This window comes from Hippoglossus hippoglossus, chromosome 12, assembly GCF_009819705.1.
Source record: "Hippoglossus hippoglossus isolate fHipHip1 chromosome 12, fHipHip1.pri, whole genome shotgun sequence".
Classification (NCBI taxonomy): domain Eukaryota; kingdom Metazoa; phylum Chordata; class Actinopteri; order Pleuronectiformes; family Pleuronectidae; genus Hippoglossus; species Hippoglossus hippoglossus.
In genome coordinates this window covers 12138593-12152455 of record NC_047162.1, presented here as the reverse complement: position 1 = coordinate 12152455, position 13863 = coordinate 12138593, and the positions used below count along the sequence as shown (strand labels likewise).

The 13863-nt window shown below is 43.0% G+C and overlaps 2 protein-coding genes across 5 annotated transcripts; both read left to right on the top strand.

Annotated features, from left to right (window-relative positions):
• The first annotated feature begins 297 nt into the window (after nucleotides 1–297).
• On the top strand, nucleotides 298–8235 carry taok3b (TAO kinase 3b). 3 transcript variants are annotated; one of them, XM_034602598.1, is made up of 9 exons: nucleotides 298–601; nucleotides 794–1094; nucleotides 2369–2665; nucleotides 2791–2919; nucleotides 3034–3237; nucleotides 3549–3788; nucleotides 4419–4631; nucleotides 4873–5055; nucleotides 6278–8235. In XM_034602598.1, exons 3-9 carry the CDS (start codon nucleotides 2480–2482, stop codon nucleotides 6437–6439), a joined length of 1317 nt encoding a protein of 438 aa, XP_034458489.1. In that variant the 5' UTR covers nucleotides 298–601; nucleotides 794–1094; nucleotides 2369–2479; the 3' UTR covers nucleotides 6440–8235. The 3 variants fall into 3 exon arrangements, with proteins under 3 accessions (XP_034458489.1, XP_034458488.1, XP_034458487.1); XM_034602597.1 differs by having other exon boundaries at nucleotides 301–1094; nucleotides 2429–2665; nucleotides 3037–3237; XM_034602596.1 differs by having other exon boundaries at nucleotides 301–1094; nucleotides 2429–2665.
• Nucleotides 8236–10568: 2333 nt separating this feature from the next.
• Nucleotides 10569–12227, top strand: m17 (IL-6 subfamily cytokine M17). 2 transcript variants are annotated; one of them, XM_034602599.1, is made up of 3 exons: nucleotides 10569–10688; nucleotides 11171–11319; nucleotides 11451–12227. In XM_034602599.1, exons 1-3 carry the CDS (start codon nucleotides 10634–10636, stop codon nucleotides 11916–11918), a joined length of 672 nt encoding a protein of 223 aa, XP_034458490.1. In that variant the 5' UTR covers nucleotides 10569–10633; the 3' UTR covers nucleotides 11919–12227. The 2 variants fall into 2 exon arrangements, with proteins under 2 accessions (XP_034458490.1, XP_034458491.1); XM_034602600.1 differs by having other exon boundaries at nucleotides 10587–10688; nucleotides 11454–12227.
• The last annotated feature ends 1636 nt before the right edge of the window (nucleotides 12228–13863 follow it).

Here is a 13863-nt window from a genome sequence, read left to right as displayed (position 1 = left end):
GATAAGATATCATTTTATAATTTTTACTTTTTACATTACTCTCGGGAAAATGCATTGAATGATTTTGTGACAGTTGAAATCACTTTTTTAAATCTGGCATTGCTCAAATGTGTTTAAACTGGGAAACGAAGATGATATTTTACAAACATCATATATATATAAAAAGGGGAAACTGTTCTTCCCACAGTCACACCTGATTACTGACGGGTGTTCTTCCCCCGACCTGTGATGTAGAAGTTTGGTCCTGCTGAGGGGAGGCTGTAGTATTGCGGTGTCTCTTTAAAGGAAGGGGGAGTGTAGCAGGGGACAGAGGAACGAGATGAATAGAAGGCACCAGAACCACCTACCATGACCAAGTGCGCTGTAAATGTAGGACAGAAATTCGAGTGGAACACAAGCGGATCGTCGGGCGACAGATTCGGGGAAATAAAAACATGTTCGGATGCGCCTCACCGTCTGACTCCAGCGTTTTCACCCGCGGCACCACATGCGATCATGGGCGCACAGGAGAAGTCTTTATCCTCCCAAACATTTCTTGCGTTTTGAGGCGGAAGAGAAGAGTGGCAGCAGAACACGTCCCCGTGCTCTCCGATTATCAATGGTAGGCATTGCATAATTCACCCTTATCCACCGGAGCCATTTGGTTCCTCCTCTGTGGGAAGAGAGGGGGGGACGCCAGAAAGCAAAAAAAAAAAAAAAAAAAAAAAAGAAAACCCGACTCCATCCTGTGGCTGCCTCTTTTTTTTTGGTGCTGCCTTGCACAATTGTTTGGCAATGCCCTCTTCTCTCTTAGGAAGGACTTGCAGACAGTAGCCGGGGGGGATGATGCATTTGACGCTGGATGTGTGCTGCATTCAGGGAGATTCGCCAGTGATCGCGGCTCAGGCAGGAACAGCGAGTGCGGAGGGCCTGGGAAGCACCCAGCCCCACGATCTCCCCCTTTTCCTCCCCCCCTGCAGGACCATGCTTGCGTGAGGGATGAGGCTGTGCACGGGGACACCAGGCCAGAGCTGCGGCCTACTTCTCACAAGAGCCGGTCTCCCGACTGCAAGACCCGTGAACACATCGCCACCACCATCGAATCAGCATCTTTGGTACGCAGCTCCCCTCTCCCTGCATGGAAAATAGGGCTACGTGTGCGAGTGCACGCGGACGGGGCGCGCGCGTGTGTGTGAGCCAGTGTGTGCGTGCGTGCGTGCGTGCTGGTGGAGGGGGGGTGGGGGGGCTGGGGGGGTGAGGTGGATGAGGGGAGGGAAGGGGGTGTCTGTGTTCTCAGCTGTACATCTGTAGTCATGGCAACCGTATCCTGTTAATGGATGTCATTTTTCCATCCTCAGCTTCCCTCTCTCTGCCTCTGCCTTTATGCATTCGTACGTACGTCCATGTGCAAATCGCCGCTCGCCGTCTGCCGCTAATGGGATTTAGTTTGTGTCAGAGATGGTGTTAGAAGGTGCTTTTCCACACGTCGTCTCAGGTTGTCGGGTCACGGATCCTGATGTTTGAAATGGTGTGGATATTCCTTGCTGATTGGGAAGCACACTGTGGAGGGTAATTGACTGATCGGTGTAGAATTTTAAATGGGATCTAATAAACTTTATTTATGTGGCACCTCTCACAACAGAGTCACAAGGTGCTTTGCAAGTTCAAGTTGGAAAAATTTAAGGCAAACAAGGAAACGGATACAAAAGCAAACAATAAGAAACAGTTTAAAAGCAACATACAGAAATGGAGAAAAGGTTACAGATGAGAAAAGAGGAAAAACGAGATGTTGCCAGAAAAGAGCCAGTCACCTCTGGAGGTCACGTGTGGTGTCAAAAGAAATGAACTTGGGTGCAAGTCCAGAACGGTCCTTAAAAGTCTGCAATCAAATCTTAAAACTATTCTAAAATTCCCTGGAAGCCAATGAAGAGAAGCTAGAGTCGGAGTAATATGCTCGAGTCTGGACGAGCTGTAATTTATGTGGACTCTGTTGGCTCAGGCAGGTGAAGGGAGAATTTCAATAATCCAAACAAGAGGGAATGAAGGCATGAATGACAAATCTCTAAATTTCTTCTGGATCAAAACACGCTGATCTTTTGAAAGTTTCCTGAGCGGCAGGAACATGACAGGACGACTGGGTTTTTGTTGTCAATGGGATTGAAGCAGTAGATCCTTTTTTTCATTGATTACACTATAAGTGAGACGTCTGTATCACCTTTTAAAGTCTTCAGTTATCATGGATGTGTAGTAATCTGACGACTCATTACTTTTCTTTGAAAGAGCTCTTCTTTGCCTCTGTGGTGCATGTGGTCTGTTTTTAGGCCACAGCCTCTGACTTATCAGCTGTCCCTCTTCCTTCCCTCCCCCCCCCCTGTCTCCTCCATGGCAGTTGTGTCTCTCTGCCTGCTCTGTGTCTTTTACTTCCCGCCTCCTGTGTTCCTCTGTCTAGGTCATCAGGTAGATCCAGGAGCATGAGCAGGACTTTGAGCTGCGGGAGCAGATGTCTGGGTATAAGCGCATGCGGCGGCAGCACCAGAAGCAGCTGATCGCCCTGGAGAACAGGCTAAAGGCCGAGATGGATGAGCATAGGCTCCGGCTGCAGAAAGAACTAGAGACACATGCGAACAACACTTACATTGAGCTGGAAAGACTGGCCAAGCGGCACGCTGCTCAAACGGACAAAGAGGTACAGCCCTCTAGGTGTTTCTTGTGAATGAGGTGGAAACTACACAGTGATTCAGTTTGAGCTAAAAACAATATTTGTCAAGGCATTTTGGGTGAAATGTTCACTTTTTAAATGTCTCCTCACAGATGAAGTCAGTTGCATCAGAAGAGAGGAGGATCCAGCAACAGATTGTTGCTCAGCAGAAGAAAGAGCTGACGTCTTTCTTAGACAGCCAGAAAAAGGAGTACAGGCTTTGCAAAGACAAGATCAAAGAAGTAAATATCAAGAACAAAGTTTATGAACCTACTCGTCAGACACACGTTCTCGGAGGATTTAATTGTGTTTTGTTTGTGTCTTTTCTGTGTATCTGTGTTTCTGTTTCCGTTAAGGAGATGAGTGAAGACCCTTGCACACCCAAGGAGGAGAAGCAGGAGCGTCTGTCCAGGCACAAAGAAACAATGCAGCGCTCTCAGGCTGAGGAGGAAGCTCACCTGCTGGCCCAGCAGAGGCTGGTCTACGACCGGAGCTGCAGGGCCCTCAAACGCCGGAGTCTGTTCAGGAAGCACGAGTTTGAACAGGAGCAACTGAGAGAGGTAGTGAATTTATAGTGAATTTTAGGATGATTATTGGTGTTTTCACAAGGTGTGTGGACATTTAAAAAAAAGACCATTAAATAGTAGCAAACCTCCAAATCTTCTCAATCTGTTTGGACGTCGATCATTCCCTCTGACATTGCAGCTATTTTTTAGAATGGAATCTTGTATGTCATCTGCATAGTGCATACCAAAAACAATGATGTGAAGTTAAATAGGAGAGGACACTAAAATGATGATGCTCCCATGAAGCAAAACAAGTTTTAAGATTTCTAAGTAAAAGAATCAAATGAATCAACGTCTTGTTCCAGGAGCTGAACAAGAAGAGGACCCAGAAGGAGATGGAGCATGCCCTGATGATCCGGCAGGACGAGTCCACACAGGACCTGGAGCGCAGGCAGCTGCAGATGCTGCAGAAGCTGCGCATTGAACTCATGCGGCTGCAGCATCAGACGGAGCTGGAGAACCAGGAGGAGTACAACGGCCGGCGGCAGAGGGAGCTGCACAGGAAACACAGTCTGGAGCAGCGGCAGCAGCCCAGAAACCTCAAGGTGCCTGAAGAGTTTTCTTTACCAGTGTTTTCGGTTATTTAGTGATTTATTATCCAGTTAACTTCATGCCAACACAGGTTGGCTTATAAAAGGAAAAGGACATGGTTCATGACAATAGGTGATTACATTTTAGGTTTAAAGTGGACGCCCCACAGATACTGTACATCTGCCCTGCACGTCTACCATTGGTTAATGTACCTTGTATCTTATTGTAAAGTTCCAAATAGAAAACTATTATTTCTAATTAAGTTGTCATGAGAACTGCATTTTTCCAAATGTGAATGTTTCCACTTTCTCAACCTACCAATTGACAATATTGTTCAGTTTGAGCAGCTGCACAGTGAAGAGGTCAAAGCACATCTGTGCCACCTGAAATATTCAAGGTCACTGCAAACAAATAAATGAATTACTGAATTAATTGTTATTACGATAACACTTCAAAAGCATTTGCTCCACATTGGGGGTAGATTCAGTGTGGAACTAATGAAATCAGTCAAATTAAGAGACATATTGAACAAAAACAATTTTTTCCATCTTTTTTTCCATATTTTTATGAGTTTTGTGTTTTACCATCTGAATGTACAACACGAAAGAACAGGACACTAAACTGCTTTCTGTCTCCCTCTGCAGGCGCTGGAGATGCAGATCAAGAAACAGTTCCAGGACACTTGCAAGGTGCAGAACAAGCAGTACAAAGCTCTTCGGAACCATCAGCTGGAGGTCTGTCCCAAGGGCGACCACAAGAACATCCTGAAATGCCTGAAAGAGGAGCAGACGCGCAAGCTGGCCGTGCTGGCCGAGCAGTACGAGCAGAGCATCAACGAGATGATGGCGTCACAAGCGGTACGAGGATCCTGAAGCCTCTTGTCATGAGTTGCAAACGTGGACCTCAATCATCATTTGTATGTTGCATATTCATCATGACCACCATATGTGCATCAGTTGTTTCCAGCTTCATCTTGAATTTAAAAATCGAAAGTGCTGTCAACAGTTTTGCCGAAATCTCGTCGTTTTGATAAAAGTGGCCCGGCTTAGGCTCGCGGCTGATATGATTGTGACCGCTTCTGTCTCGCTGCGTCTCTAGATGCGACTGGATGAGGAGCAGGACGCCGAGTGCCAAGCTCTGAAGCAGCAGCTGAAGCAGGAGATGGAGCTGCTGGACGCCTACCAGAGAAAAACCAAGTCGCAGATGGAGGCCCAACACGAGCGAGAGCAGCAGAAACTGGAGCAGAAGGTCTCCATACGCAGAGCGCACCTTGAACAGAAGGTAGGTTTGAGATGGACACCGTTCTGAAACACCAAGCTACATGAAAGAATGACCTCAGCATAGGTAGCAGACAGATACATGTGCAGAAGGAGATTTATTGCTCCTGTGGTGGCAGTTGAAGAAGATTTGAATGGCCCCTAGAGGCTGCAGTGTTCATTACAACCCCAGATATAAAAGTCCCAACAAACCCACAACTTTACTAGTCTGACTGTACCGGTAGTGTAGCTACAATACAAATGTTGGTTCCAGTTAATTCTAACCTGGATATGTTTTGGCTGACATTGGTGGTTTGCTGGGATGTCTGCTGATTATATCTGTCCATTATGTAAAATGTGGTGTGCAAAGCTTCATTTTGTTTGTCCTAAAGGTGACAGTGCAGAAAAAACCAAAAGTACATAAAAAATGAATAGGGAACATCCTCCAGGGGGCATGAGCAAGCAAGCAAAGAGTATCATAGTAATCTTCTAATTGGAAAGATTGGTACAAGTTGAAATGTCAGTTTGAGGTGGCTAACAATGCAACTAACATGTTTTAATAATGATAAATGATAAATGGTCTGAATTTATATGGTGCTTTTCTCTCAAAGTGCTTGACAGTACAGTGTTTACCCATTCACACACATATTCATGCAGTGCAGCTATGGGCAGCACTCTCTCTATGAGAACAGCACAGCCATCAGGGGCAATTTGGGGTTGCTAAAGGTCAGGAGAGCTACCCCTGACTGTTTTAAGTTTAATCCTTAAAGAACCATGAATATCCACAATAATTATCATGGCAACCTGTATGATTTCTTACTGTTAAAGTCACTGGCAACAGTACTGACATGCCAGTGGGACGAAACCATAGACTGTAAAAAAAGATGGACGACGTGTCTTCATTATCCAGAATTAAGCCAAAATATTCAAGATACGAGAGCTGCCATCTTGCATCAATAGGAGCCGGAGTTTTCACGCTAGCAAACCGAGGATGAAGCCATGAGGTCAAAATTTATTTGTCATCTATTGAGATTTATTTTTGTTTGGTCCGTGTCCCAGCCACTAACATGGAGGAGACGGTGTTTATGACCTATACTGCTGCCAGCCACTAGGCTTCGATCAAGGCGCTTTGGGCTTCACTATTGGGAAGCTGTCATGTTTTCCGTGTTAATATGTAGTCCATGGGCCAAACACAAGTCAAATTTCCACTTGATGAAATATCTGCCGTGATATTTTTCGATTTGCAGATTGAGGAGGAACTGGCCGCACTTCAGAAGGAACGTACTGAGAGGATCAAGCACTTGTTGGAACGTCAGGACAGAGAAATGAACACCTTTGACTCAGAAAGTAGAAGTCTCGGCTTCGGAAGCCTGGGATCTCTGGACTTCGCCAAAGAAGACAACAGATGAAAGTGGACTTATCTCTGGAGGAGAACATATCCACGCCCCCTTTTCACGTCCACCCCGCCGCTGGTCGCGCCCCACGGTGACGAAGCTGGATAACTTTCTCTTATTGCTTTTTCTTCTCTCGCAGATATTGCATCTTTGAATCGAGGTGTCTCGTGCAATGAGAACTTCTTTTGTGAAACTTGAAGGGGGAAAGTAAAACAAAAGAAGCAACAACAACAACAACAACAACAACATGTCAATAAAAATCAAACCTAGTCAGTGTAACTCAAAACCTACGTGTTCAAAACAAACAACAGACTCTTTTTTCTTTTGGTTTTCCTCCATGCCATTTCCTCCTTTTGGTATGAAATGAATAAATCAGGAAATTTTAGTAAAATGGGCACTTTGATATGTTTAAGTAGAAACCCATCATGTTCATATGATGCTAAATGTGTGTGTTACATGGAGGGACATTGTGGAATGTGAGCTGCGGACTCCCCCGTGGTGTTAAGCTGCTTTGTCTTTTAATTTACGAGGTTAATTTCATTTAGTTTTATTTATTTTATGCTCTGAATGTGGATAATATTACTGTATGGGGTCACTGGATAAAGTCAGAGTTTATTCATTATTTTTTTTTTTTTTTACATTTTCTTCGGTCATACTTCCATATTGTGCTTATGCATACAGTATACTGTGGTCCCTCACTTTTCTAGGCAACAGTTTTTTTTATTTGATATGTAGGATCGATTGGCATCAGCTTGATCAGCCCGTTTCTCTTTATCACAATTCAAGATCCCACTTGGTAAAACTGCTTATTATTGCATGCACTTTAAGGACAAATTCAGGTTGTGAAGTGAAGCATGAATCTGTCAGAGATTTTAGCTGTTTGTAAATAAAAGTGGTCATAGCATTTTTATTTTTTTTTAGTTTTCGTTTAAAGCCTATGGGTACTGGACATGAGCTCCATATTTGATATGATAATTTCACAAATGCCTTTATTTAAGTTGTGCCTGAAGCAGATTTGAGTTTTTTTGTGTTTCTCTATGTTTTATTTCCTGAGGCCGGCACCATTTTTTGTTTTGGTTTCATCTAAACTTTGTGAATCATTTAATGTTCACTAATCAAAGTTCTTGTAAAGGAAAAATGGTGAGAATTGTGCTGTATAACTTTTGATATCAATATTTGTACATGAGAATAATAGCTAGGACACACAGAGACACTGGTCTATTACCGATAGCAGAGCTTAACGATAAAGGTTTTTGCTTCGTTTTTGTTTTATAACATGAAGATACGGTCAAACGATAGCTCAGTATATTGCTAAGTGGAAATCACTAGACTCTCAGATTGTATAAATGCTGGTGAATGGAACCACAGACTTCTTGTAATATCATTCCGATTGATCTTTTATCGATCAGCGGTTCTAGAAAAAGGAAAAAAAACACAACACTTGAATCCAGATTGCATTTGAGTGATTTGTGTCTAATGATCAGATTTACATATTTTTTTGCCATGTTCATTAAGGTCATTGAACAGGTTGCACAATGTTTCCATTTATACCGAATGGGACGATAATTGTTTGGTGCTTAATTTCTAATACCACATTTAGCCTTGTAGTTTTGTGTCTTGGAGAGAGACGATTGATTTTTACAAAATGTGAACATGAAGCATTTTGAAGCCCCCCCTCCTCCCCCCCCCTCCTCAAAACACTACTAAGTTTTTTCAGACACTCATGACATATTTAGAGTACCCCATGCAGTGAAACCCTCTAAAAATGAAGTATATGTATGAAAAAATAAATACTATTTTATCACGGGTCAGTTTTTTGAAACATTGTTTAATTAATGTCTTGAATGCAACCCTGTTATGTTTGGACAGGTATTTCCTGTTTCTTTTGATTTCGTAGCCGCGGCTTGTATTGATGTTCAGTCGTATTCCTCACACGATGAAAGGCGGAAGACGTCCCCTGAATTAACACAGTATTTTAAACAGAGGAATATATTGAGTATCATTTCTGATGGAAATCGTTTTACAGACAGAAATCTAATTTCTGAACTTGTTGTGTTTGACCAGAATGTGCTGATGAAGTTGAATGGCTCCTCGAGATTTTTCAGCCTTTTACATTTTCATAAAAGTTTTTGGAAATTTGATGAAAAAGTTTCTCATATGCAGTAAGGCCTTTTTGTCTGGTCACATATGAACTGAAGCCTTGTGGACGAACCCGTTCCAGTGGGAAAATAAATAAAGTGCTACTGGGCTGCTGGAGTAAGGTTTGTCTTGAGAACAGTGATGAACCTTAACAATTTGTGTGAATTTTAAGTTGCCAGAAAGATGTATTTAGTTAGAATAAAAGGGGACTTTCCTGAACAACCGTTTCCTGTGCAGATAAAAGACAAAATAAAAGAGATTCTGTTGAAAAGAAAGTCTCAGTCAACATCCTGCATCTTATGACTTTGCATTTCATATTGTTTGTGGTTGAGTTTCCTTGTAATGCTTTGTTGTGGGGTTCAGGACTTGTTACTTTTGCTTTTCTTTGGTACCACATCACCGCCGTGACCCACATTGTGTCAAACACTTTCATTTTAAGTCACTGTAAATCTACAGGCAATTGCAGGTCAAAGACGACTTGTGAAAACCCCAACTTTGAAATGGGAACAGGAGGTGAGAGGGAAGTTAAACAGCGCAGGCCTGTGCTGGGTTTTATAGGCCACTTTTAAGTTTCGGGTAAACTTGAATCTTGCTCGATTTAGGTGTTGATTGGTGTCTTTTTTTGGGGCACGTCTGCTGGCAGGAATCCGGCTGTAGTTTCCTTGAACCTTCGACGTCTGCGGCTCCATCTGCAGCAGTTGCCTGCCTCACCACAACCCCCCTATTATCCCCTGGGGCAAGTGGAAAGCCCCGAGGGCAGCAGAGAAGGTGGTTTTGCCTTTACCTGAAGTAGTGCTGACAGGGTTGTGGTGCGTCGAGTTCCCCTTGGCTTTTCTCAAGCAGTCGGTGGTTTTTGATAACAATACAGCATCGAGTGTGGACGCTTGATACCGAGACATGAAAAAAAGGAGATCATGTCAGTGAGCTGTGGCATTGACCTCTCACCAACCCTGTGATGCAGACGGCTGACTAAACACATCATAGCGTGTCTCCAAGCAGAAGTGACCTCAATTCCTAGAGGTTAGTGTTAGTGAGACAACACATGAAAAACCCCAGTTTATCTTCATATTTCCCCCCAACAATCACTGGAAGTGAGGACGCAACACCTCATGATGTCAGGATGAAATCATCCCCTGAGTTACGTGAGCTCAGTCAGTCAGAAGCTTCAGCTTGGTGGCGTCGTGAAGCATGCTTGAGTGACGCGGTCCCGCCCCTTTACGCACATGTAAAACTTTCTGATTGAGAAATGCGTTTCCTGTGACCTCGCCAACTTCCTGCACAGTGCCCACATGAGAATATTGCTGCAAAAACACGAGCACTGATTCAATTTAAATTGTAAAAATACAGTTATATTGATAAATGTTCAGTAAAAGCAGGAGAAGTGGATGAAAATATGAAGATAAAGTTTTAAAAACTTTGCTTCTAAGAATGCAACTTGTACTTTCCAGTTACTTTTGGATGAGTATTAGGTGTATTAATGTGGCTCTGTTGTTAGTTTGTCATTTAAATCAGTAGAACCACTGATCTTTCCACACTTATCCCTCCGATTAGTTCATTAGAGGATGAATGCCTCAAATTGAGCTTTGCAGGTTTCTTAAGGTACATTTTTAATAATGGAAATCACCACTGTCAAAGGGGGGGCTGAACCTGGTGCTTAAATTTATTTCCATGCATGTCTGACACTAGTTTCTAAATGTTGCAGGTTTATCTTCCTCAAGCGATTTAAATATATCACAAGTGTGACTAGTTTCCATGCACAAATAGAAAGGAAGTGCTTTTCAAGTGTCAAAAAGGTTTAAGTTCACACCTGTGACAACAAGTGGGCAACGTCCCAACATGTCTGTGCACTGAGGCAGGCATGTGGGGACGTTGACCACTTGTTTGATGCAGAAGAAAAAAAAATGCACATGTGAAAAAAAAAGGAGGAAATTCTGGGAAATTTGGTTGCCTCACAAAGTGCACGTCATTTCCTCCTATGACAAATGTGTGGTTTCTGTCTTTTAAAAAAAAGTTTTAAAGCGGTGTGATTATGACAAGTCCGTGCAATTTGCCTGAGATACCGAGGAGAGAATGAATGGTCATGTAAAGAGAATGAGTTTTCAACAATATATGGAACTGACAACAAGTAAGTTTTTTTTTCAAATCTCTTCTTTTCTATTGGAATATCACACAGCAATTAAACATTGTCACATCTTTTCTTGCCATTGTGCATGTTTTGGATATTTTTTGTACCTGTTTCATATTCAATTTTAGTGCTTCACAGTGTTATATTTATAAGTTTTACAGCCTTACAGTCTATTATAAACTTACAAATTCAAGATTTATTCCTGCATGAGTAAATTTAATCAGTTTGTAAAGAGTTTGGAGAATCTGACCTTTGTTTAAAGAGACAAGTATGATGACAGGTCAGCATAAGTACATGAATTAAATGTGTAAAATCTCAGAACTGATAACATGACAGACCTGTCGTGTTCCTTCCTCGACTTGCTGGATGTTTTCCAGTCTATTTTTACCTCCTCTGCTCGCCGCTTGTGGCTTTAACGCCAAAGTTCCCCCTCGTTGATGTGATGTAGGATCATGGTAACTGACCGGTTCCTTTCTCCTCAGCGCTACTCTCTCTCCTGCTGGTTATGGCTGTTGATTCAACGAGGACTGTGGCAGCCAGCAGAAGCCAGCAGTGTGGGAATTCTCTGCAGCAGACTTTGAAGCTCGCCAGACTCGCACAGAAGGAATCCGTCGACCTCATCAAAACATATGTGAGTACGGGCGCAAAAGTGCTGCAGTTTGTTTTGCTGTGTTAAAATCCCCATGTGCTCGTGCAGTGTTTTATATAGCACATGGTGACTGTTCATGTTCCTCTTTGGGCTAATTGAATTATCTTTTTCTGCAGAAGGCCGCTCAAGGAGAGATGTCAGAGCTCTTCTGCAAGGTGTCGGTCAACAACGTCCCTGACCCCAACATCTCCGGCCTGGAGCCCTCAGAGAGGATAGCGAGCATCTACACGCACCTCCAAACCTTCATGGCACATTTCAAACGGGTGTACGAGCAGCAGACGGACTTGCAGTTACCATCGAGCCCGCTGCTGGCTGAGCTCACCGGTGTCAGCGGCCGCAGCAGGGGCCTGGCCGCTCTCATAAACGGCTTCTACCAGAGCCTCTTCCCGAACCTGCCCATGCCGGAGCCGGCGGGGGGTCCCACGACGCTACCTCCGCCTCAGAACGTCTTCCAGCAGAAGGTCTACGGCTGTGTGGTCCTCAAGACCTACAAGGAGTTCCTGTCGAACGTCTCCCGAGAACTGAGAACCCTAAAGGGCAAAGTCTGCAGGAGGAGGATAGAGATGAACACCTTCTACTGAGGATGACCTAAGGCTGGCCTTAGACAGTCAGTTTCCAACAACACCTGTTCTCACCGGGTTTTGATAAAGACTTGTAAAGAAGTTTGAAGGTGGCTGGTACATCAGGGTAATTGATACTATTTATGGTATTTAATATTTATTTTCTTTTGTGTTCCCGATAAAATGGAGTCATGTTACAAATGAAGGGTGTGAAATCCATCTCTATGAAAGTCACGTATATTTAATACATTTGATGTTATATAAGGATTTATTTTGCTGATGTAAACTTATTTACTGCCTATGGAATTATTAAAAGAAAATTTACAGCTGGACTTCTTTGTGATTGTTGATTTTCTACGTGTTGTTGCACAATTTGAGCGACACAGCAACACAAGTGTCTGGAAAAATGAGGATCTCTAAAGAGTAAACAGATTTTCATGCATTACACTTGTCTTCCCATTTGTTGAACTCATTTAAAGTGACACTATATCTGATTCTACATTGTTACAAAGTTGAGAGAAACAGTTTAACTCATGTTTGAGGCGTAGTGTTTTCTGCACAGAATCACTCCATCAAAAGGAGTTAAAAGAAAATCAGGAAGCTGCTGAGACGCTGACCGAGCTGATATCAGCTCAGAATGACGCATGTGTTTGACACAAGGCTGCATCAGATAGGAAAGATTTCATGACACTGGCGGGACGTCTGGCCGGTCACAAGGTGCGGGTGAGAATACTGTACGTGTTAAACGCTTGCATCTTCATCAAGATGGAGGTGCAAGCGTGTGAAGGGTTGGTCGGAGAAAACAAGAGCAAAGTTGAAATTATGCAGAAAACCCTTATTTTAGTTGATGAGTAGCAGCGTGTAAACGTATCACATGTAAATCACAGATACTAGAAGTTTTGGTTGAAATGAAGTGATGCCAACTTAACTTTCCTAAAATCACAAGCTCTCAGGAAACTGGAAGTAGATGTGGGGGATTCACTCTAGGTCATGAATCAAGTTCCTCGTTATAACTCTGCTTTATTTAAAGCACAAACACAGAGGGTACGTTAGGACAACGCCAATTCTTCAGTCTAGGTTATTTATTCCTTCTCACTTCACAGGACCTGATCTTGGGGTGAAGTCTGCTGACATGCAGAGGCTCCTCAGACTGGTCATGTAAGGCCTCATGTAAAACAGATAACCTGAACAAGCCCGGACCCTTTACAGGTCCTTTAACCACTGACCCACCTGCCATCAGTCTACAGCACATCTATGAGAATGTGTTGACTTCTGCTCAGCACAGGTCGGTAATCTCATTTCTGAAGGGAGGAGGGATGCAACAAATTATTTCTCATTTGGACAATCAGTTTTTCATTTGGATTTGCACCAAATTGCAGTCCCCCAAATATGCCTGATCTATATTTTTCATCAAGACCCATGAATTATTCTCTGAGAAATCAAATGTTGAAAACAAAAATCCCTTAAAAACTACTATTCTCTGAGCCGTTTGCTTTCAATTTGCACATGCAACTGCTTTAGGGATTTATAGTAGGATCCAAACGTTTGAGGCCACTTCCCCATTTGTGGCTTCCCGCAGTTTAAAAAACAAAATGATATCATGTCATGGGCCGTGACAAACGTAAACATTAAAATAGTGAAGAACCAGGAAGAAAATGACTCAAAGTGTATCATGTTTAAAACCACTGCATCACAGATTTCACATAATCTGAAATTACACCCAAAAAGAATCAGGTGCAAGTTCATCACGCTTTAACTTGCTTTCCATCTTTTGTCCTGCAGAGGGCAGTACACTGCAGAGCTGGGCTGGAGTCTGACGTCACAGTGCATGAGCAGTGCTGCTGGCTATTTTCCATTCTCTACATTTATAGCTCGACTAAACAGACAACGTTTAGTTAACGTGCGAGTATTAAAGCAACAAACAACACAGATGCATCAACACAGTACAGTCACAGGAAAAGCATGT

What these genes read in the sequence shown, in the direction of transcription:
- taok3b (XM_034602598.1), top strand. Translation starts at nt 2,480, where the DNA reads ATGTCTGGGTATAAGCGCATGCGGCGGCAGCACCAGAAGCAGCTGATC. An exon ending in GCAAAGACAAGATCAAAGAA is followed by an intron (nt 2,920 to 3,033) that starts GTAAATATCAAG and finishes GTTTCCGTTAAG; the next exon opens with GAGATGAGTGAAGACCCTTG. An exon ending in AACAGGAGCAACTGAGAGAG is followed by an intron (nt 3,238 to 3,548) that starts GTAGTGAATTTA and finishes GTCTTGTTCCAG; the next exon opens with GAGCTGAACAAGAAGAGGAC.
- m17 (XM_034602599.1), top strand. Translation starts at nt 10,634, where the DNA reads ATGAATGGTCATGTAAAGAGAATGAGTTTTCAACAATATATGGAACTG. An exon ending in ATATATGGAACTGACAACAA is followed by an intron (nt 10,689 to 11,170) that starts GTAAGTTTTTTT and finishes CTTTCTCCTCAG; the next exon opens with CGCTACTCTCTCTCCTGCTG. An exon ending in TCGACCTCATCAAAACATAT is followed by an intron (nt 11,320 to 11,450) that starts GTGAGTACGGGC and finishes TATCTTTTTCTG; the next exon opens with CAGAAGGCCGCTCAAGGAGA.